Source organism: Barbus barbus, assembly GCF_936440315.1.
Source record: "Barbus barbus genome assembly, chromosome: 13".
Lineage (NCBI taxonomy): Eukaryota > Metazoa > Chordata > Actinopteri > Cypriniformes > Cyprinidae > Barbus > Barbus barbus.
Genome location: NC_136741.1, coordinates 29240456 through 29266015, shown reverse-complemented (window position 1 = coordinate 29266015; position 25560 = coordinate 29240456). Strand labels below are relative to the sequence as shown.

General features: G+C 36.8%; 1 protein-coding gene across 1 annotated transcript in view; it reads left to right on the top strand.

Moving 5' to 3' along the window:
• LOC306879692 (voltage-dependent calcium channel subunit alpha-2/delta-2-like) overlaps positions 1–25560 on the top strand; it is a 215212-nt gene that overhangs the window by 155288 nt on the left and 34364 nt on the right. Inside the window, exons 7-13 of the mRNA XM_079432836.1 lie at positions 591–722; positions 812–869; positions 14384–14434; positions 16217–16316; positions 21489–21650; positions 24725–24835; positions 25075–25153. Of these exons, the coding sequence (XP_079288962.1) occupies positions 591–722; positions 812–869; positions 14384–14434; positions 16217–16316; positions 21489–21650; positions 24725–24835; positions 25075–25153 (693 nt within the window). The remainder of the gene's footprint in view (positions 1–590; positions 723–811; positions 870–14383; positions 14435–16216; positions 16317–21488; positions 21651–24724; positions 24836–25074; positions 25154–25560) is intronic.

The window sequence follows — 25560 nt, the reverse complement described above, 5'->3', positions numbered from 1 at the left end:
CTGCCTTGCTGATCTAACCTTATGATGGATTTAATAACTTTATGACCAAGCACAAAGGCCTCTGAAATCAAAAAGGTGTTTTTGTGGCTTTTAGATTAGTTCTGTTGGATTTAAGGTCATCTAAAAGCTAGTGTACAGCTAAGCATTTATAAAATATGCTACCGTTCAAAAGTTTGGGGTCAGTTTTTTCAGCATCATTGCTCCAGTCTTCAGTGTCTCATCATATGTCTAATATGCTGATTTGCTGCACAATAAACATTTCTGCTTATTATCGATGATGAAAAAATTAAATACTGTAATAAATATTTTAAACTACGTGATTTTGTGGAAAACTTTGCAGGATTTATTTGAAATAGACAGACATTATAATTGTCTTTAATGCCCCTTTTGATCAATTTAATGCATCTTTGCTGAATAAAAGTACCAATTCCTTTAAAAAAATCATACTGACGCTGTTTTGAACATTAGTTTAGTAGAACATTCTTTTAAATCAAATGTGAATGCTTGAAGCTTGTCCAGTTTGAAATGGTGCAATGTTTGTCCACAGACCATGATGTTTCATAATGGTGTAATTTTGGTGTGTCCTGCAGCTCCCACAATCCTGAACGAGCTGAACTGGACTCAGTCTCTGGAGAGGGTCTTCATTGAAAACAGTCGTGAGGACCCCTCACTGCGCTGGCAGGTGTTCGGCAGCGCCACCGGAGTCACCAGATACTACCCAGGTAAAGCTCTTCTGTAGGAAACAATGCTGTAAACCACAGTACATCCATTTCTGCCTGCAAACTCTGAGTGTATCCTGTTCTCTCTCTAGCCACAAAGTGGAGAGCGCCCAACAAGATTGACCTGTATGATGTGAGGAGACGTCCGTGGTGAGTGCCATCACCGGCGTAGGAAAGACTCCATTTAGTCTGACTTTGATCTTGTTGTTTTCTCCGGCTCCCGGCGGCCTCTGCTGCAAAGAGCAAGCAAGCTTGTGAAGTTCAAATTAAGTCCGACTGCCACAATTTACAGTGATGCCTAGACCGGGGGTCAGGATGTGTCAGCGGAGTCCGGCCGGGTCAGTCTGTCCCCATGTGCTCGATTCAGATCTATAGGGAAGACTTTACATTGCGATTTCCTGCGTCGTTGCGTTCCTGCACCAGTATATGCTGCGCAAGGGACTTTGTAGCAAGCTTTAGCATAAACTGTCTTCTACAGTCAGTTTTCTCTTTCACATCAACTACTGTCATGGCAGAACATTAGTTTTTTGATGTGTGGGTACAAGCCTGGCTCAAGTGCAGCCTCCGAAATGTGAATTAAACCTAGCTATAAAGAGCAAATCAATGGAAAACTGGCTGAAATTGTTTGCAACATTCAGTTTTTAGCTGAATTTATTTATTTATTTATTTATTTAGCTGAAGTTATGTTTAGTTAGCATAATTTATTTTTTCATTTACACATTTTTCTATTTATTTAGCTGAATTTAAATTAGATATTTAAATATTATTTGAAATAAAATAGTAATTTTAATTAATTTTATTTATATTAATTAAAAATATTTTAATTATAATTAATTATAAATTTAATTGTATTTATCTGAAGATATTTTAATTCATTCATTTATTCTGCATGTTATATATTTATTTACATGTGCATTCATTTAGTTGAAGTTATGTGATTTATTTATTCATACATTTATTTGATTAGCCTAAATTGGTTATTTGTTATTAATTTAGCAGAAGTTATATATTAATTTTTTATGCATTTAGATGATGTTAAAATATTTATTTATGCATTTTTAAGCTCATAAAAATAAAAAGTCATTTTATTTATTAATCAGTTTTATGTACTTGTGTATTTATTTAGCTGATGTTATTGTGTTTATTTAATTATTTCAATGTAGCATATTTTATTAATTTTTTTTAGCTGAAGTTGTTAGATTTAGTTTTATTCAGGATTTATTTATTTATTTTGCTAACAGTATTCATGCCTTCTTTTATGTCCACATGCATATTTATGATGTGGTAGTTTGTGACAGTATGGGCCAAATTTTGCTGTACACTCAAAAGTATATTGACTTTCTCATTAACAGCAAAGCACATATTTTTGTGCCTTATATAAGTAGCAGCAGTGCATTAGCCTGGGCCAAAGTGCTTAGTAGGTAGCACATGTAGCGGACGCTTTCATCCAGAGCGACTCGCAGTACACTTGTTATAGGACCAATCCCCTCAGGATTAGCCCAGGGTTAGGCGTCATGATCGAAGGCATAACTTCAGCCGCTACGCCACATCACCCCTACAGAGAGACGGTCGCCCACAGAAATACATCTCTATCTACTTAATGAAGAAAGAAGCTGCTTTGAGGGAAAAGCAAGGTGTTTAATGGAAAACAAGTTGTTATCAGGTGCTGGCGTGTTAGCCGGCTGGATGAGCGTGCCTCGGTGTTTCCCAGAGTAAGGGAGTCTTAGCGAGGCGCTAATGAGCCTCTTCTTTGACAGAGTAATTAAGTTCACTCTCAGGAAAAGTGTCTCCGGCGCAAAAAAAAAACAACAATCCCCAATATACCTGTAAGAAGCTTTTAAGCTAAAGACGAACAACATGAGCAGGCAGCTAGTTAGCTTGTTTGGCTGACAAAGCGCTAATGTTGCTGATGAGCCGGAGCGAGCTCTACATTGTTTTTGTTGTGATGCAACATGCTCTGCAGACTTAATGAGCTGCTTTTAATGCTTTTGCGAGTATGTAGGCTAGCGGTGCTGTACAGAAGCACAACAGCTCTATAAGCGCAGGGATGATGAATTGGTTTGGAGCGCGCTATCAGCAGGGCTCTGCTGTTTCTGTTTTCATACGTCTCTGTGCGGTGTGAGGTATGACCAAACTCCTCCTCAGATGAGCGGGCCAACCATTTGTCTTGGACCCCCTTAATGAGTCATTTCCTATGATTATTATGGTGCATATCACAGTATAAGCAGCAAAATTGTTTGTATATGAAGTAACCATGTAATCTGATATTCCAGTGGATTACATTTACAAATGAAAGATGTTACATTTGATTATTTTCTCCTTTTGTTCGGACCTAATGGACACAAACCAAAATATAAGATTATGCATAAAATGCATAAATAATTTTTGCATAAATAAATGATAAATCTAGCATCAGTACAAAAGCAGTTTCATATGTTGTAACAAAAACAATATTCTCAGCACAGTAAAACAGACCAACTGTCAATTATGATGGGATGAGACACATTTTGCAGCTTTATTTTTTTATGCAGAATTATAATTATATATATACAGTATATGTATTGTGTATGTGTGTGTATGTGTATATATATATATATATATATATATATATATATATATATATATATATATATATATATATATATATATATATATATATATATATATAATGTATGTATATAGAATTTAATTATTTACTAAATATAGATGTCTTTTATAATATCGTTGTTGCACCTATTTTCTAAAAGCCTTATGTTTTATGATTTTATAGTGCTTCATTTTTTACTAGTGTCATTTATTTTGCATGGCTCTTATAAGATGTCATTTCCTGTGCCTCTAGGGAGATTAGTCACATGGCATTTAGTGCTCAGGTGATTCACTCAAAATAAATTGGGGCAGGTGAGCAAAGATGGCAGAGGACGATTACTCGGATGAGTGTGAATGCTGGATGTCTCTTTGCAGGTTTTACAGATTTTAGCTTCAGACACATTTGTAGCAGCAGCACTAGCATCTAAGCGTGTGTCACACTAGCCGTCTGCCCGCTGCTCTTTAACCCCCGCACACGGCGCCGGAGCTGTTTCTCAGACTGTTGCTTGGCAACCTGCACTCCGCTCTGCTGATTGGCAGGCCGTGGCAGCAGGGGGAGTCGGGATGTGTCAGGTCAAGTTTGCATGATTATGGTCAACACACTGTCATTGTGTATTACACTCTTTGCATGGCTTGACCACTCAAATAACAGCCTGCTGCTTAGCTCAGCTAATGTCTCAAAGACGCCAGAGCAGGAGTTTGGAGGAAACTCAATGGAAACTTTTAATATACTGTGCATTTACAAAACAGATAGTTCTGGTGTTGGATGCTGATTGGTTAATATAGCATTGCGGTCAAGCTAAAGATAATATAGTAATAGCTGTGATGTAAAATCTATCTATCTATCTATCTATCTATCTATCTATCTATCTATCTAAAAATTAATTAAAATTAAAAATTATTTAACTGTGTATTTAATTGCACATCTAGACAGACAGATATAGATTTTTTTTATTTTTATTTATTTTTTTTTAAACACATTACTTAATATTTTATATATTTATTTGAACTGTTTAATAATGTAAACGGGTAAAAAAAAAAAAAAAAAATGTTCATTTGCCAGGATAGATATTGTACTTGCAATTCGTGCAAATAGCATATTTTCTTAGCTATGGATGCTATTTACACTAAGTGCGAATAGCTATAGATTCTGTTTACACTGTTAAAATAGCAAGATTTTCTGCTATTTATACTACTTAATGGCAAATAGTGGCCATTATCTGCACCTCAGTATTGAATTACATTATAAAACAGTACGCAATAATAACGTATTGAGTGTAAATTATAGTTTTAATTCAAATTATTAAATGGATGCCACCTTATTGGGAAAATAAAGCCTTCCCTACACCTACCCTAACCCTACCCGATACTTTTATTTTCAACTTTTTTATTATTTAATTCATTTTTATTGAAAACAAATGCCTTTCCGATGCGATTGAGATTTGAATAGGAAACAAAAGTTCAGCAAAAAGCAAGTTCGAACTTGGGTCAATCGTGATAAAAAGCATGTGCCTTACCATCTACGCCACTGAATCTGATATTGAGCAAGCGTCTTTTCTCAGGGTTGACCATCCAATCACACGTTGGTGGGTGGAGTTACAAGGCGGGCTATTTGCACTTAGTGTAAATAGACACTCCGTATTTTTAAATGTAGTATTTAAATAGTTTTGGCAATATTTAATATTTTATATAGTTATTTGAACTGTTTAATAATTTAATAACTGGTGAAAATTTTATAAAAATGCAATATATTTACCTACTGTTTAAAAACAAGTATTTTCCAGGAAACTTGATCCAGGATACAGTACTTTAGTTAATGTGCACATGAATGCAAAATTCATTTTTAACATACATAAATACATTTTAAACATTACTTTCATAATGTGTAAGGGAATATTTAATATATTTATTTGAACTTTAGAAATGTAAACAAATGAACATACACCAAAAGAGCTGAATGAAGATTTATTTCTTGAAATTCATAGAGATCACTAACTTTTAACTGTAGACAACAAACACATTGTTTAGATCATTTCTAAAGTTAGAGACAAGTGTGACATTATTGCCTTTTTTAAAGGGATAGTTCACTCAAAAATGAACATCCTGTCATCCTTTTGTTACACTCGAGTTGTACAAAAGATGATATTTTGAAGAATGTTGGTAAACATACAGTTTCTGGTCCCCATTCACTTCCATAGTATGAAAGTCAATGGCTACCAGCAACTGTTTGATTATAACATTCTTCAAAATAATAATCTTTTGTGTTCAACGAAATAAAAACAGGTTTGGAGCAACATGAGGCTCAGTAAATGATGACGGATTTTTCATTTTTAGGTGAACTATCCCTTTAAGGAGAAAAATTGGCACACTTAAAAAGTCTCCATTTAATCTCATTGGTGTCTATGAGAAAGAGTTGAGCTTTTGAAGAGGTGTTTGGTGGAGGTGATCAGCACTCTGACACTCTCTACATCAACTCTGACTCTTGACTGGAAAATAAAGGACCCAGTCAACACACTTAATTGTCTCCGATTGCTCTGACATGAATTATTAACACGCCTCTATTATAACGTATGTCTACACACGTTAGCGAAGGACGGCGGGAGAAGGTGAATATTCGGAGGAGAGAGTGTGAGCGAAGCCTAAAAGCGCGAGGATTGATTGGAAGAGTTTGAAGGAGAAACAGAGAGAGGTGTATGTTTTGTTATCGGAGCGTTACAGAGAAGCCATTACCATGCAGGTTCAGCCCAGCGTAGCAGATATTCAGCACATCCAAAACACATATTGATTTCTGAGAAAAGTCAATCTGGCTCGTAAGTAAATATTATGGCAGCTGCTCAAACGCCATGAAGAGCCGCCCAAACTAGATGGAGGCCTGTCAGTCCTGTTTCTGCTCTCCGGTCAAATTAAACACTGACGGTGAAACTGTTTCAACTTTTATTTTCAGCAGTAATTTTTTTACAAAGTACCATAGTATTACCATCTGTATTATACGAAGTACTATATTAATGCCACAGTACTTTTTTACATGGTTTTCCAAGACACTTTAATGAATACTGTAAAATGACCACGGTACATGTCCAAACAACCGTCATATAAATAATGATAATAAACTAAAATAATGTCAAAATAAGATTTGAAGAGGTTCTGTTTTGAAATCATTGTTTCCTTGCTGGTTTAATCTCTATAAAAGCCTAAAAGGACAAACTGACTGGTCATCCATCCATACAGATCCGCTGATCTCGCCATCAATTTGTTGAATAATCAAGCAAATAAAAAGCGTGCTTCACAGGCCTCAGTGTTTTAATCTTAATTCAATCTATTGAAGAACACATCCAGAGGAGAGCCGAGAGAGCAGCGGCCCATAAAATAATAATCCCATGAGTGCGCATCACATGCACACGTCTGTATACACGCATTTAAAGAGAAGTGAAGTCAGTACACTTCAATAAACCCCATCACGAGCTGCATCACACCTGCAGATTGTGACCGTGAGAAACCGGCAGCTGCACACGTGTACGTCAAGCATATTTCAGCCACGATAAGCGCCTATAATTGACTAATTTTTAATGTAAGAGCGTGAGAGACAGGAATAGGAGAGCGAGACAGGGAGAGACAGACGGGAAGGTCAGAGAGCATAAACGCGCTCGCTCTCGAGGTAATGCATTGATTTTTACCCACGCTGCACCGTGATAAAAGTACCTCATGAATTCCAATGTCTTTCTCCTATTGAGGGAACGCAACACAATCAAAGCGGCACGAGGCACATTACAATGTCAATCCATTCTTTTACTTTTCCAGCACCTTCCCGGGAAATGTGTTTTCTGTCAGCGCTTGGAAATGGGACATTATTGTGATGAGGTTTTTCAGCCCCTCCAGCCTTCGTGCTTTCATACAGACGGCCAGATTGTCTCTCCTGTAGAGGCGTTTTGCTGGGTTAACCTGTTTACTGTGCACGATGATGCTGTAGTTTACAGTATTACAGTCGTTTTCTGGGTTTCTCCTGCTACTTTATTTTGAAATCACATCATGCGCATATGGTGTCATCTTTTCCATTCTATCTGAAATTAGCACTTGTCAAATGCAAATAAAATTTTGGCTTTGGCCTGTAACTTTGTAGAAATGCTTTTCGAATTGGGCTGTACATGAAATGCATACTATTTTGCAGTATATGGCTCATGGTATGCAAATTTCCTAATACTTTTTCCGACTTCTTTTTTTTCAACATTATTATCAGATATTTGTTCAAGTAAATTTTAAAATAGCAAAATAACAAATTATTGCTGACATAACTGGATTTTACTTGCTATTTTGAACAATTAACTAATACATAAATACAATAAAATAAATTAAATTAAATAGTATTCAAAGTATGCAGAAGTTCCTATTACCTAGAAAAATGCTCAATATATAATACAACATTTTATTGTTTGCTTTTGCTATGCAGACTGGTGAAAGTTGAATTGTTTTTGCTTGTTTGTTTGTTTAGAAATTGATTGATATGGCAAAATAACTAATTAATACTAGCTAGTATTTAATAAATTATTATTATTTGATATTTCATCAAATGATGATAATACAATTAAAATAATATTACAAATTTGTTTTATAAAATTATATATTATAGTATATTTAATATTTCAATCACATACTATTTCATTTAAAAATATTAAAAGGAGAGATGCTATTTTTGAAATTATATATTATATGTAAAATAAAATGGTTTATAAATTATATATTATTTAATATTTCAAATATACTGTTTTTTTTTTTTTTTTATAAAAAGAGTATGCCGTTTTTCATTCTTAACATCAGCATGTTTTGAATTGCAGTGGAGGAATGATATTTTGGCCTGCTGTGTTTGTTCTTTTGTTTTGAACTCTTAAGTTGTGACGCATTCCTGCTGTTAAGCCGCCACAACAAACAAATGAGAAACAGAATCACTGTGAGTGACCTCAACTGTTGTGTTTCACAGAAAGGCTGGTTAATGTGTAATGTTGGCTGGAAAGAAAGGAAAAGCCACTAAATAATGTAAGAGAACAACCAAATGTATTTATATAGTCCTGTAGATGAACTGCTAGAGCATGGCAGTAACAGTTTGAATATGAATTCAGTTCCCAAAGAATGCACCGATTGATAAAATATATACCCTGACAAACTTAAAAATACTCTCAATTTTTAAATAAAGGTATTTAATTGGTCAAATTCTAATATGCTCTTATTTTATTTAATGTAAGTGTATATACCTTCATATTTAATAAAAATGTTTAATAAAATATTATAAATATTAAATTGTTCATATGAACATACGAGTGTTTATCATTTCTTTTGTATTTTTTTAACTTCTCTTTTTATTTTTCTCTCGTCTTTTCTGCATTTCTCCTCTGCTCTAGCTTGTGTATTAATCTAGTTTATACTTTAAACATGGCATTGTGAACTACGAATATTGTTGGCTCTTAAGATAAATAGTTTATGTTTTTAATTTGTGTGTCGCTTTGAATAAAAATGCAATGTAAAAATGTAAATATCAAATCACTTGCCATTTGCAAGTGTATTTTAGATTCAGGTTACCTTTATACTACCGGTCCAAAATATGGGCACACTTTTTTCATTACTTTTTTAAACCTTAAAAATCTAAAGCCACTTGCTTAAAGGTTTTGTACATAAATGTAAATGGAATTTTATTTTGCATGAATATGAATTGTATTTTTAGTGAAGGAAAAGCATCACGTGAAAGCAGCGCTGGAATCTAGAGGAAAAAGTCAAATGCAATACTCATTCATTCTCATACTCCATCGTGTTTTTCATAGCTGAGATGGCTTCATTATTTATATTTCCGATAATTTCCGAATAATGAAGATTGAGTAGGTGTGTCCGAAGGTTTGGTGGTGCCGCAGCAGATGCTCTGGATGAGCGTGCTGCTGAGGGGCCTTCTTGAGCGTGTGTGTTTAGTGGGTAAGCGGGTGGACGGCGGTCCTGGTTTTGTGATGGCCCATCTGCATGTCACCTGGCCGGGGCGCTGGGGAGTGTGGGTAATGACTGGGAAGGAATGGCATCGCTGGGCCTCGGTGGAGGGGTAATTAGTGTAATCCATGCAGAAACTGCACATCTGGATCCATCAGGCTGATCCACGGATGGTACAGTGAGCCGAGCGCAGATCGGGAACGTCAGTGTCATAGAGCGGAGATGAATATAGACTGGAATGTAAAAAATACCATTGCCAAAAGAAACCGAGCCTATAGAGGGATGGTGAATGATAGTGACAGCTCAGATCTGCTGTCCACCTTTAATAGACTCCTAGATATGTTAGCATGAGTTAATCTTACCTTTTACTGTTTGACCAAAGAGATTGTCACGGTTTTGTCAGTGTTTCTCTTAAAGTCAACAATACATTTAACTTTTTTGATGCAGAAAACTTTTTTGAAAGACTTAGGTTTTTCAAAAAAATAGATTTTATCCATTTTATGTTGATTTTAAGGTGCATTCACACTTATGGCATAGCTATACTATACAACTACAAATACTTGTTCACAAAAAAATTACTTGGACACAAATCCTGATATATTTTGTTTAATATTATTAATAAATGTGATGTAATAAAAGAAAAATGATATTATAATTTATAATAATTTATTATAACAGTTTATTAATAATCTTAACATTAAAAAATGTATATAGCCTTCATGTTTTTGCGTGTGTTTTTCATACCGAACATTTACACTTATTGAACAGGCCTTTATTTTTTAGAGTCCACACATTAAATCCTGAGCAAACTCATTTCCTTCACTTAGTCCATTGATTTTTTTTGTCATATGCTGTATTTATGAGGCATGTGAGTCTTTTAGGTTTGGAAAATTTCATTATGCTTTTTTTATTGGAGTTTTATCGTTGCTCCTAATGCGCTCCTCTCAACCTCCAATTATGCCTCCTGTGTTTACTGAAACTGTATTCATGGAAATGTGTGTTTGTTTGAGCAGAAACACAGGGCGGCATTATTAGAAGTAAGAACATAAGCAAACACGACACAAACTGAATCCGCCGTGCTGTGGATTGATTGCATAAAAGCAAACAGAGCTGAGAAATGAATTTTAAATACGAAGAAGTCTAGTGTACCTCTATGTTTCTCGCTGAGATGGAGCAGAGATTGATTTTGCGGCGTCTGATGTCATATTGTGTGCTTTGCTGTTTGAGAGCGCTGATGTTAGCATGCTAATTTGAAACTGTAGCTTGCCAAGCTATAAGACACTCATAGTGTAATTTAATTAAGCAATTAAACTGCACTCTTATATCACTCCAAACCTGTGTGATGTTTTACCATGAAGCACAAAAGGACAGATTTTAAAGAATTATACCGGTCGAGGTTGGATATGCAATTGTAATGAATAAGGACTGGAGCTTTGAGCTTCAAAAATATTGGAAATCGCCGTACGTGAGTCATAATAGTAGAATACGGCATTATGCCATGCCCTTACATATAATGCATACACTACCATTTACTCAGTAAAAGATTTTTATTTTAAATAAATGTTGTTCTTTTGAACTTTCTATTCATCAAAGAATCCTGAAGAAAATGTATCACGATTTCCTGGTTTTTCAAAAACTAACAAGAAATGTTTCCTGAGCAGCAAATCAGCATATTAAAATGATTTCTGAAGACTGGAATAATGATGCTAAAAAATTCTGCTTTGATCACAGGAATAAATTACATTTGAAAAAGTATTCAAATAGAAAATAGTTATTTTAAATTGTAATTATATTTTAAATTATTGCCGTTTCTTCTATTTTTGATCACATAAATGCATCCTTAGTAAGCATAAGATATTTAAATGTCTTTCAAAAACATTTTCAAATGTATTTAAATGTATCGTTTACCCCAAAAATGTAAATATTTTAGACCTGGGGTCCAAATAACACTGTATGGACAAAAAAACAACACAATTTTCAAAATAGTTCTCTATAGTTCTTCTAGAAGAAAGTCATACAGGTTTGAAATGACATGAGGGCGAGTAATGTGACAGAATTTTTATTTTGGGGTAAACTATCCTTTTCAAACTCAAACTTTTTGTCCCACTACACAGACGAGTTAGTAATTATTACTTTAAGATGGTAAACTGATTTGAATGGACAATGTGTAACATAAACTTGTAATAGGGGTTCACATACTTCCTCTGTGAGGTTTTCACATACATACTGTTGTAATTAAGCCGATAAAGTTTGTAGCACTGTGCTTAAAAAAAAACTATTTTTATAGCCAGCGCTCATGGAGAAGCTCTGACCTTTTGGGTAGCATCTTCAGTTATCATCAAGAACTAAATTAATTTCACCCACTTCCAGCGCCAAAAGCTTTGCACTCTTGCCTGAGCATTGTTATTGTTAGCTTTAAACAGTGTTTCAACTGTGTTTGTCCTTTCAGCCAACTGTAATAGTCCTCCTTCCACGTCTAGCACTCTCCAGTGGCATTAAGACCGGGTTGGCCTCCAGAATGAGGGTCAGAGGTCAGCATACAGGTTTGCAGTGGAGTGCGCTAGTTAGCGTTCATGGCTCGCCAGGGCTTTTCCATTTTTCCAGAGCTTAGCCATGCTTCAAAACCCTTCCTCAACGAGCCGCGGGCACCTGGCACCACTTCTCACGTCATCTCTTCAGCCTGATTACCGCGGTAGAAGAGACCCTCGACGGTCGGTCTGCTCCTGCAAACACAAAGCGCTAACTGCCTGTCTGCACAACAGCCAATCACCTTGCCTCGCAGAAGCGCTTTTCGAAGTCTTCTGAAGACAACGGCTTGACGACGTGCATCAATGTCTTGCTCTGATTGTCAGGTGTAATGCTTTTTAATTGCTCAGGGAAAAGTGAAAATGGCTACACTAGTGTTTTCTATATGTCAGCCTCTATCTGCGGTGGACAGATGCTTTAGGCCGTTTATTTATTTATTTTGTTGTCGCTGACACAAAAGTGCCACGCATCGCTCATTGTCTTTCTGCGCTCAGATTGAGCACCAAGCTAAAAATGGCTTGAGACAAAGCGTCTCTCTTCGCTGCACGATCTGCTAGCGCTTGCACAAAGACGCAGAGAGACGGGCGGACTGCATAATGCATTTGTCAGCGGCCCGATGAGTCAGCTGGAGAATAAACGGCCGTCCGGTTTGACGTTTCACCTGATGCTGTGCTTCTCGGATTTTGAGGTTAGCTTAGCGCAATATTCAAGACAAGGCAAAGAAGCATGATTGGAGAGAGTGAGCTGGAAAAAAGGACTTGTGCTTAGTTTAAACCTATTTTTATAAAACTTGAAATTAAATAAGTCAGTTTATTGAATATGTAATCACAATACAAAAGAAAATCTACAATAAAAAGTTTGCACGTGTTACATCAGGCTTTTATGTCTCATTTGTGACCCTGGACCACAAAACCAGTCATAAGGGTAAATTTTTCGAAATTGAGATTTATATAACATCTGAAAGCTGAATAAATAAGCTTTACATTGATATATGGTTTGTTGGGATTGGACAATATTTGGCCGAGATACAATTATTTTAAAATCTGGAATCTGAGGGTGCAAAAAAATCGAAATACTGAGAAAATCACCTTGAAAGTTGTCCAAAATAAAGTTCTTAGCAAAGCATATTACTAATCAAAAATTAAGTTTTGATATATTTACAGTAGGAAATTTACAGTAGGAAATCCACTGCTCCGGGTGTGAGTTCACGGTGTGTGTGCACTTTAGATGGGTTAACTGCAGAGCACAAATTCCGACTATGGGTAACCATACTTGGCCACGTCACGTCGCTTTTTCACTTTTTTCACTTTACAAAATATCTTCATTGAATATGATCTTTACTTAATGTCCTAATGATTTTTGGCATAAAAGAAAAATCTATAATTTTGACCCATACAATGCATTTTTGGCTATTGCTACAAATATACCCCAGCGACTTAAGACTGCTTTTGTGGTCCAGGGTTACATATGGTACTGGAGAATAAGGAGCTCAAACTCAGGGGGGGGGGAAAACACAAATTGAGCTACAATATGCAATTTGGCAAAATGCTGATATTTATATGGCCAAAAAGAAAGATGAAATTCTGATTGTAATGTAAATCAATAAGATCTTTATACCAGTATAGAAGATCCTTACATTAAATGCATGTAAATATCAGTTGTCACTGTATATCTCCCAATAATTTGTCTATTAATGCAGTGATCAATGCTCTGTGTAATATAATGATGACTGAGAGATGATCAAATAAATTTCCCTCAAAAGCCTGATGATCATATTTGATACTCACATTTGATAATGATTTTTCAAAAAATGATGTATGGATAATCAAGCAAACCGAAGTTGCTTCAGTCCAGTAGTGAAGTGAAGTGACGTGTGGCCAAGTATGGTGACCCATAGTCGGAATTCGTGCTCTGCATTTAACCCATCCAAGTGCACACACACACCCGGAACAGTGGGCAGCCAATGCTGCGGCTCCCGGGGGTCGCCTTGCTCAGTCGTGGTATTGAGGGTGGAGAGAGCGCTGTACATTCACTCCCCCCACCTACAATCCCTGCCGGACCTGATACTCCAACCCGTGACCTTTGGGTTACAAGTCCGACTCTCTAAACATTAGACTGCCCCCCACAAAATGTTCTTCTCGACATATTACTAACAAAAGAAAAGTTATTCTTGCGTTTTCACAGCAAGGTGGAGCTATAGGTGAATGTTAGTACAATTACACTAAAAGGCCTTTTGCTTGTTAAATAGTGTAAACTATCAATCAGATGACAGAAGGTATTTCTAGCTAAATTTTGATCATACTGATCATTTAGATGCCTTAGAAATTCATATATCAAATATGATACAGTACGCTTCATAGTTGCTGTGTTGGTTGCCTGTAAACCACCTGCAGATTGGCTTATGAACTCAATTATTTTATTAATGCTATTAGTCTGGTAAAACCATTGGTAAGACTTCATATTGTGCCTTTAGTCATGGTAAAATCACTGTAACTCACAGCCTCGTATGGCGTATTGTTTTATTTTAGCGTTTTAAATCAATTAACTCTTTAATATCAGCACTGACTAGTCTTGTTTTATACTTTTACCAGGTACATTCAAGGAGCTTCTTCTCCAAAGGACATGATCATCCTCGTGGACGTGTAAGTATCCTCTCAAACACACTCTCCATCTGTCTCTCTGTGCACTGCATTAACACACACTGTCATCTGTGTTGATAAATGTATTGTTTATGATGCATAACAGCAGTGTTACTCTACTGCCACCTGCCGGCTGAGAAGAACATTATTCCATCTTATTAACCTCGTGCCTCAACATCAAAATTCTACCGTGCTCCTGAAATATAACTTTGAGGTTATATGCAATGAAAAATGGCATTACTGTTGCCGATATCTGATATGCTGGTGGAGAATTTAAAACATCCTGCGACTCTGATCTTATCTGACCTCTAAAATGCATAATCTCAAAAACGCTTTCGCATCATACATAAACAGATATGTTTACAGATGAATTTATTGAAAAGGTATGCATTGCATTTTTTTTGTGTTCATAGAATTGTCGTTTTAGCTATAATGAAATGCATGATCATTTTGTTGTTAAATGCCACTTTTAGTGAATCATCGAGACCTTTTGAAATCTTTTTTATCAAATCTTAAGTGTTGTGCATTTAGAGTCATTGGTAACACTGCTGTGTAGTTTAACAAATAAGTGATTGCCTCAATCATACAGCCATTATGTGCATAATCATCAAAAAAATCCTTAATATTCTTAAGTAAACCTCTCAAGAAAAACAGTTTAATGGAGGTTAATTGTCACTGGCTGGCAATCCTCCATAACCTTAAATAGATACCGATATCTAATTAAAAAATACACCAATCGCAGCTGTCGCTTTGCCAAGGCAATCTCATGCCAATCAAAAGCACCATCGCACTGAACGTTTCTGACGATCTTAGACTAACCTCATTGTGACGACTGGAAGCATGAGACAATAGTGCTGTCACCAGGGTTTTTTTTCCCCAATGTGCTCAGCTTTAATCATTTGTTACATTTATATAGCGCTTTTCTGGGTACTCAAAGCGCTTTACATAGAAGGGGGGGAATCTCCTCAACCACCACCAATGTGCAGCATCCATATTGCGCCAGAACGCCCACCACACACCAGCTTACTGGTGGAGAGGAGACAGAGTGATGAAGCCAATCAGTGTATGGGGATGATTAGGAGGCCATGATGGTCAGAGGCCAGTGGGGAAATCTGGCCAGGATGCCGGGGTTACACCCCTACTCTTTTTCGAAGGACATCCTGGGATTTTTAATGACCACGGAGAGTCAGGACCTCGATTTAACGTCTCATCCGAAGGACGGTGCTTTTTACAGTATAGTGTCCCCGTCACTACACTGGGGCGTTAGGACCCACACAGACTGCAGGGTGAGCACCCCCTGCTGGCCTCACTAACACCTCTTCCAACAGCAACCTAGTTTTCTCAGGAGGTCTCCCATCCAGGTACTGACCAGGCTCAACCCTGCTTAGCTTCAGTGGGCAACCAGTCTTGGGCTGTTGGGTGATATGGCTTTATTAAACCTTCTAACTCTAGAAGCTAAATTACACATGAACTCGTGCTCTATGATTGCTTTTTCAATAGCTGCTGTAGGCTATTAATAAATCCAATTTGCAGAATAGAATTCAAATGTACTTTGTTTTTGAAGATCGACTGTCTCTGTTTTGTCCGTGAAGATGGCGCTCTTTAACATGCTGTCTACAAATTACTTTTGATGGACGGGGATGAGGGAGACACTTAGCAACAGGTTCTGCTTGGCAACGGCAGTTATGGGCTTGTGTTGCTGTGCAGTGCTGTTTTGAGGCATGACTGCTTTGTTAGATAAATGTTGTAATGTTCAGTGTTTGTGATGTATTTGTGTGTTTGTAGGAGCGGTAGTGTCAGTGGACTGACCCTGAAGCTGATGAAAACTTCTGTCATCGAGATGCTGGACACACTCTCTGATGACGACTACGTAAATGTGGCTCGGGTAGGTTTTTTTATTTATTTTTAAATGGTATCAGCAATTAAAGGCATAACCCCCATTACATATATTATATATGCATTACAATTTTATGTCCATTGCTTTTTTGATGTTGTTGTTGTTGTTATTATTATTATAAATAATTATCTAAAGTCAAATTTATTAATATTTATATATAAAAAATAAAATATTAATATTATATTTAATTTTATATAGTGTGTGTGTGTGTGTATATATACAGTGGGGGGGGATTATTTGATCCCCTGCTGATTTTGTACGTTTGCCCACTGACAAAAAAATGATCAATCTATAATTTTAGTGGTAGGTTTATTTGAACAGTGAGAGACAGAATAACAAAAAAAAAATCCAGAAAAACGCATTTCAAAAAAGTTATAAATTGATTTGCATTTTAATGAGTCAAATAAGTATTTGACCCTTTCGCAAAACATGACTTAGTACTTGGTGGCAAAACCCTTGTTGGCAATCACAGAGGTCAGACGTTTCTTGTAGTGGGCCACCAGGTTTGCACACATCTCAGGAGGGATTTTGTCCCACTCCTCTTTGCAGATCCTCTCCAAGTCATTAAGGTTTCGAGGCTGACATTTGGCAACTCGAACCTTCAGTTCCCTCCACAGATTTTCTATGGGATTAAGGTCTGGAGACTGGATAGGCCACTCCAGAACCTTAATGTGCTTCTTCTTGGCCACTCCTTTGTTACCTTGGCCGAGTGTTTTGGGTCATTGTCATGCTTGAATACCCATTCACTACCCATTTTCAATGCCCTGGCCCTAACGGTACATGGCACCGTCCATCGTCCCTTTGATGCGGTGCAGTTGTCCTGTCCCCTTAGCAGAACCCCCCCCAAAGCATAATGTTTCCACCTCTATGTTTGACGGTGGGGATGGTGTTCTTGGGGTCATAGGCAGCATTCCTCCTCCTCCAAACATTGCGACTTGAGTTGATGCCAAAAGGCTGGATTTTAGTCTCATCTGACCACAACTTTCACCCAGTTCTCCTCTGAATTACTGGCAAACTTCAGGCGGGCCTGTACATGTGCTTCTTGAGCAGGGGACCTTGCGGGTGCTGCAGGATTTCAGTCCTTCACGGCGTAGTGTTACCAATTGTTTTCTTGGTGACTATGGTCCCAGCTGCCTTGAGATCATTGACAAGATCCTCACGTGTAGTTCTGGGCTGATTCCTTACCGTTCTCATGATCATTGAAACTCCACGAGGTGAGATCTTGCATGGAGCCTCAGTCCGATGGAGATTGACAGTTATTTTGTGTTTCTTCCATTTGCCAATAATCGCACCAACTGTTGTCACCTTCTCACCAAGCTGCTTGGCGATGGTCTTGTAACCCATTCCAGCTGTAGGTCTACAATCTTGTCCCTGACATGCTTGGACAGCTCTTTGGTCTTGGCCATGGTGGAGAGTTTGGAATCTGATGGATTGATTGCTTCTGTGGACAGGTGTCTTTTATACAGGTAACAAACTGAGATTAGGAGGGATTAGGATTAGGAGAGTGCTCTAAACATTGATCTGGGAGAGTTCCCCTTTTTTTTTTTTGCTTTTTTTTCACACTTAAAAATGTCAGATCATCAAACTAATTTTAATATTACACAAAGATAATGCAAATACAAAATGCAGTTTTTAAATGATGATTTAATTTATTAAGGGAAACAAAGCTGTCCAAACCTACCTGGCCCTACGTGAAAAATTGAAAGTTGAACTTTTTGGAAGGTGTGTGTCCCGTTACATCTGGCGTAAAACTAACACAGCATTTCATAAAAAGAACATCATGCCAACAGTCACACATGGTGGTGGTAGTGTGATGGTCTGGGGCTGCTTTGCAGCTTCAGGACCTGGACGACTTGCCATAATTGATGGAACCATGAATTCTGCACTCTATCAGAAAATCCTGAAGGAGAATGTCCGGCCATCAGTTTGTGAGCTCAAGCTCAAGCGCACTTGGGTTATGCAGCAGGACAATGATCCCAAACACACCAGCAAGTCCACATCTGAATGGCTCAAGAAAAGTGTGGAGTGGATTGAGATGCTGTGGCATGACCTTAAACAGTCCTTTCATTCTTGAAAACCCTCCAATGTGGCTGAATTTAAACAATTCTGCAAAGAAGAGTGGGCCAAAATTCCTCCACAGTGATGTGAAGATTCATTGCCAGTTATCGCAAACGCTATAATAAATATTAAATGATTCATTCAAATGTGACGAATACAAATTGTTACAAAACTGTAAGTATGTGTGTATATATGTGTGTGTGTATGCATGTGTATATATATATGTGTATATATATGTGTTGTATATATATCATTTGGTGGTGCATTTTCTTGCAATAACCAGATGTTATTTTATTGAAACAATATATTTTCTTGTAATAACGAGATGCTAGGTTGTTAAAAGGACACTTTTCTCAATAAATATTTTCTATTAATAGCAAGATAAAGTGTCATTAAAACTATATATTTTCTCATAATAACATGCCATAAAAATGTTAAATTTTTCTCGTTATAACAAGATATTGCATCATCGCTTGAGTGGGAATGTGCTGTTATTGATGCGATTACATTTAAGACAACACCAGCATTAATATTCAGTTGTGTGACTCCTCCATGAATCTGAACCTGTGTGAAAATGTAACATTTAATCTAAAGAGGGTTGATTTATTGCGATCACACAATAGCAGCCCACAAACACAACCCACACAAGTAAGCATGCACATATACACAGACGCACACACATAATGAAACATTAGCGTTTTGGAGGCCCACGCCAGTAATCCGGGCTGATCCGGGGCTTTTAGTGTGTGTTTCCTAATCCTGGCTCTGAGAGCGCAAAATGAGCATCATAATCTGAGCCGGAACACAGCTCATTCTACAACCCGCTGAAGAAAAGCAGTTTTAGACCACATTAGAGTCGCTATGTGTGTTTACTGCCTCCAGATGCCTAGAGTAACGTGAAATCAAAATGGACCCTCTTAGCTTTTTTAAAGGGCCAATTCAGCCAAAACTTACAATTTAGTTTGCGTTACGCACCCTCGTTTCCTTGTGAAACACAAAAAGAGAGATTCAAACTGTGCTGGTCACTCTTTTCCATGCAATAGCAATAGGTTAAAAAAAATGCACCATAGAAGTAGTCCATAATAGAATTGTGTGCACAGACTGTAATACAAGTCATTTTTTGCTGATAATCTTCCCTACAGTGAGCTACGGGACCACTGAGTCAGTGAGTGGAACTCAAGAACTGAATCAGTCCAACTCAAAAGAATGATTCGTTCATGATTCTGGGATTGGTACATTTCTCTCATGAAGACTCAATTTGCTCTCCCTTTAATCTTTTCTCTGTCAAGGAAGAGTAAAAGAGATATCAAAGGGAATTTTCTTTCCTATAGGCAGTTTTAGGAAACATTTCTCGTTTCATTTTTGTTTTGCATTGGCATTTTCTTTCCTCCACACCTGCGGTGTGGAACCTTGTAATCAAGACTGCCGGATGTACCTCTGATTTTCACAGCTGTGCTTCCTCACACACACACACATACATACATTTATGCTCTGTGCAGTCAGTAAGTAAAGCTGTACTGATGTGAAAGGTATTTATGGAAGCTTGTTTCCGCCATGGGATAAAAAAAAATGTAAAAAGTTAATTGCAATTTCTTAATCTCACAATTCAGACATTTTTCTCGCAATTCCGAATTTATATCTCATTTCTGACCTGTTCACAATTTAGAGAAAAAAAGTCTGAATTCTGATATATAAAGTCAGAACTGCAAGAAAAAAAGTCTTTGTCTCAGAATTCTCACCTTAAAAAATTTTATTTAATTTTTTTATCCTATGTAGAAACAAGCTTTCATAGGTTTAAGCTGTTTAAGTAGTTTCGGTAGTGCTAGTGTAAGGATTCTACGGTAGCACAGAACAACCTACCTGCAAGATCTCTGCTGTTTCTTAATCTGATTTTTTTTTTTTTTTTTTTACAGTACAAATACCTAAACATCCTTAAAACAAGACCAGGTTATTCGAGAAGCAAAATGCATGATATTAACACTTTTTTGGCAAGGAGTTTATTTAGTGAGATCTATGTTTAAAACAATAATTGTAAAATAAAATTATGAATACATTTTCCAATAAGGTTAGAAAAATAAACTTCATAAATTTCATACCCTTCTTTTAAGGGTAAGGGTTTATTTTCTTAGCGAACAAGACAAAATGTCTTAATGTTTTCGGTGGAGAAGTGTGAGATCGATTTATTGAGAATTGTGAGACCTATGTTTAAAACAATAATTTAAAAATAAACAATGAATAAATACATTTAAAATATATAAAACAAGACTATATTTCAATGAGGTTAGGAAAATAAGAATTCAAAGTCTATTCAAGTCACAAGTCTTGACAATATCTTACACAGTTTTGCTTCAAGAGAAAATTGTAATTGTTTATCGAGAAGCAAAAATGCATGATATTTAGACTTGTTTTGTATTTTGGTGGCATATGTATTTTTTTCTTGTTAAGTGTAAATCGCACAAAATTAAGTGAGATCTGTGCTTTAAATTTTTTTTATAAAATTAAACAATAAATAAATTTAAAATTAATGCAATTAAACTATTCGAAAAAATTAACATATTTAAATATATATGCATATCTTATACATCTTTGCCTCTCAAGGAACAAGAATCTTATTTTAAGGATGTTTTTTTTCCTGGAAGACCATACAAATATATTTATTTCTGTCAGTTTTTAGTGAAGAAGGGGGCTATTACTTTTTCACTTGACAGATGAGTTAGATGATAAAATGGACGAAAAAACTAGTACCCACCCAGAACACCCTAGAAACCACATAGCAACACCTTGTCAACCACTCACGACACGGCAGTGTGTTTTGCATGGCCAAAACAGACTCATATGTAAGGATGTTCTGATTTGAGTTCACTATTAAACCATCTAGATGATTAGTGTTGTGAAATAGATTTTAAATAGATTTCAAGTTTCATACGAGTTGATTCATCTGCAGTGGAAGCAAATTATGAATTGCGAGAGAAATCAATCAGGTGAAAGTGACTCCATTAGCGAGTGTTAACAGCAGAAATTATGATGCTGTGAGATCTAATGCAGATGAATAATGCAGCTGCTGTCTGTCTCTCTGTCTGTCGCTCTCTCTCTCTCTGTCAGTTCAATGAAAAAGCGTACGCCGTGGTGCCATGCTTCACCACGCTGGTCCAAGCCAACATAAAGAACAAGAAGATCTTCAAAGAGGCTGTGATGAACATGCAAGCGAAGGGGACGACAGACTACAAGACCGGCTTTCACTTTGCCTTTGACCAGCTGTTAAACGTAAGACTCGCACACTCATGTTTACCTACTGCAGTTATCTACATGAAGATACACTGGAATTCAAGTCTTTAAATAAAGTTCATTATAATGACTACAGACTAACCCTGACCTACAGAAGTCCTAAGAGGTCATGAATAATTTTTTCTGTTTGTTTTGTTGTGATGTTAAATGAATTACCTTTAATTTGAAGTGCTCGATCATGCACTACTGTTAAAAAGTTTGGGGTTGTTTTTAAAAGAAGTCTCTTATCCTCACCAAGGCTGCATTTATTTGATCAAAAATGGAGTAAAAACAGTAATATTGTGAAATATACCGTTTAAAATAACAGTTTTTTTATTTGAAAATATATTTTAAATGTAATTTATTCCTGTGATGCAAAGTTGAATTTTGATACATTTTATCAACAATTTTTTTGATGAATAGTTCAAAAGAACATTTGTTTGAAATATAAATCTTTTGTAATATAAATATCTTTACTGCCACTTTTGATCAACTTAATGCATCCTTGCTGAATAAATTTGTTCATGTCTTTCAAAACATTTAGAAATTATGAACTCCCGAAATAAATAAATAGACTGAGAAATAAATGAGAAAATATTTTAGTCTCAATCTCGAGAAAGCTACTATTTTTTTCACAGTCTTAGGGCTTGCATAACTAGAAATATAGATATATATTTTTTTAGAATATAAAAAACATGATTTACTTCAGTTATGAATCATTTTACCTTTTAGAAGATCCCTGGATGTTCCCAAAGAGAGGGTTTTTTTTGTTTTTTTTCTAGATTTAGCTGGATTTGGCTTAGTTAAATTTATTAATGCCACAACATCAGCAGAAAATTGTATTGCTCAGATGTTGCTTTTTCAAAGCGTTCAGAGATTTAACAGAGTTCTCAGTTATATTTAATTTAAGTGTCAGCTTTTTATTATATTTCTGAGCGATAAAAACAGACAAATGATTCGATAGTGGACAGTCAGTAAGCCTTAAAATGATCTTGCTGAGGAGAAATGTTTGAGATCATGAGAAATATGGCCATGCAGAAGCTTGTTGATGGTGAGTACAGTGATGTGAGGTTTGTTGATGGCCACGTGTGGCTTCATCAAAGGCATTTTAGTTTTGGCTGACTGCTGCTCGAACAGATCGTGATGGTGTGTTTGAGATACAGACGAATCTGTATTCTCTTCTGACCAAAGACACTCGTTCTTTCTTACTTTCTCTTCCACTGTCGCTCTCAGATCCATAAGCGACAAGGCATTTTAATTTCTGCCCGTTGACTCCTGAGAGGCTGAGAAGAGAGCGCTGTAAATTTGTAATTGTGGCAGTATTATTTATCTTTATTAGAATCTTGTCAGAGTGATGTGGCGTAGGCTGAAAGTCAATGACAGCTGTGATTGGACGGGATAGGAAGAGGGGACTTTTGGCTAACTCATCAGAGATAGGACCGTCGGCGGCAGCTGGCACAAAAGCAGACGTATGATTAGAGGAACAGACGTGCCTGCACACACACACACACACGCTTAAGTGCTCGGATACATGTGTGGTGCTCTGCCAAATGGGACGCTGTTATAGCCAAGGTCATTTTGTGTAGTGGATTGATTCAAGCAGGCCTGAAACGAATTCTGTGCAAACACTTTGTACGCATATTGGCCACAAACACTCTGCGGATAAATTTGGTTCTCAGTTCACCTTTTAGTGCTTAAAGGTGCGGTATGTAATATTGACAGCTAGAGGTTAAAACGAGTACTGTGGTCCAAATTCAAAATATTGGAGAGAGTTGTTTCTCCTGCCATCACCTCCTCAGACTCAAGGACACACAACAGGAATAAGCACAAGTGACAATAGGAGTCGACAAGCTTTAGACTGTAAACTGATGAGTTGATTTACCCACTGTTTAACATGCCTCTGGTCACATAGAGCTTTTTAGGGTAGAATCTGTGATCTCTGATCCAGTCCGTTTTTTGGCTTCCATGACTGCAATGTGTTGTGTTTTCCTCCAACTGGCCACCTGGGGTGTCCAAACCCTATTGGGTAAATTGACAGTAGACGGAGTCGCACAGTGACATTCTGACACGGAATGCACATTCAAAACAGAACAACAGGCTGTAGCATGAAAAGAGTATGTGAACTTGGCATGTTTTCTAAATATCTGCAAATGTATTTTTATGATTTAGTACAGTCAAAAAATGACATACAGCACCTCTACTCCGGGTGTGTGTTCACTGCTGTGTGTGTGCACTTGGATGAGCACAAATTCAGAGTACGTCACTTCACTTTAATGCTGTTCTGTATACGCATAGTTCAGTAATATACAGGAGTGACAATTCAGAACTACCAGTTATAACAATCACATTTACAGATATTCTACGCAGTGTGTACAGAACCAAACTAAGTGGCTAGTTTTTAATTATGTATTTAAATATGATTTTTTTTTTTCTGTGTGTGCGGTGCAAGAAATCAGAGTATGTTTTGACTTGTTAGTGTGGCCAGATCTTGCTAAAAAAAAAAACTAATAAGAACAAGCCCATAATAAACTCAAATCCAAATGCATTATCTTGGAAATTAGTCACATGTCAAAATATAGCGAACTGCACCTGCCTGTTTATCAATGAACTGGATCGCTTTATGATCCAAGCCCAAAGACACATAATAAGCATCGTTTATAATAAACAGACATTGCAACCCTTCAAGAATGCGCTCTACAAAGCAGACATCACGAAATATCATGGCTCTATCGATGGTGGTTTAGTTAAAATCACAGAACTTAAAGAGGTTGCTGTAATATGACGCCACGGTTACCATGTGTCAATCATTACAGTTTCAGGAGTGACTGTTATATACACACAAAACAATAATTTAGAGGATTCACTCCCATATTTAAACACTATCACTTTACAGTGTGTATGTGACCATTATTATTAATAAATGACACATTGCAAGGATAGTGTAAAGCACAACGGTTTTCACAAAGAAAAGCATCTGTTTATAAAGGCAGATCCAGTGAGTTTCAAATTGACCTGGCTCATCATTGGACACCCTCCAAACGAATCTTATGCATTCCTGTTTCTGTTTCTCACAGGAGACCAGCGCTCCGAGAGCAAACTGCAATAAGATGATAATGATGTTCACAGACGGCGGCGAGGATCGCGCTCAGGACATCTTTGAGAAATACAACTGGCCAAATAAAACTGTGAGTCGAAGCGATTGGATTCAAAACATCTGTGGTAATGACCTTCAGGGACAAGCAGTTTTTTATGTCCTCCCTAAAACAGAAAATAGCATGTGACAACAAAATCAAAGTCAATCAGAATATTTTTATGTTTGTAGATGTGAGAAGCATGATTTCAGACCAAAGAGATAACATCATAAATCTGATGTCATTCCAATATAAAACTTACACGGATCTAATAAACCGTCTTTGCTCCACAGGTGCGAGTTTTCACATTCTCAGTGGGGCAGCACAACTATGACGTCACTCCTCTGCAGTGGATCGCCTGTGCCAACAAGGGTAAGATAGTGAGAATGTAGATTTGGTTAAAAAATCTGAACTTTTCAGCTGTTCAACTGCATCTGTACTTCTGCGCATCTGTGTTGGTAGGCACCAATTGAAGTATCTTGGCAGGAACACAATGCAGCACCCTATAAACTGCATATTAGTGTTCTAAAAATGTAAAGAACACGTTCTGCAAGCAAATTTCAAAATCATAGCAACTTGCTAAAAAAAAAAAAAAAAAAATTAAAATTAAGTGCATCGCAAACACCCTAGAAACCACATAACAATGTGTTTATAATGCCTAAGTACACCTTGACAAACACACAAGCAACCATCCACAATACTTCAGCAACCAGCCAGAACATTGTAACATTGAGGCGGCAAACATCACTCAGAAACTTACTTCACTTTTCTTCAGTTAC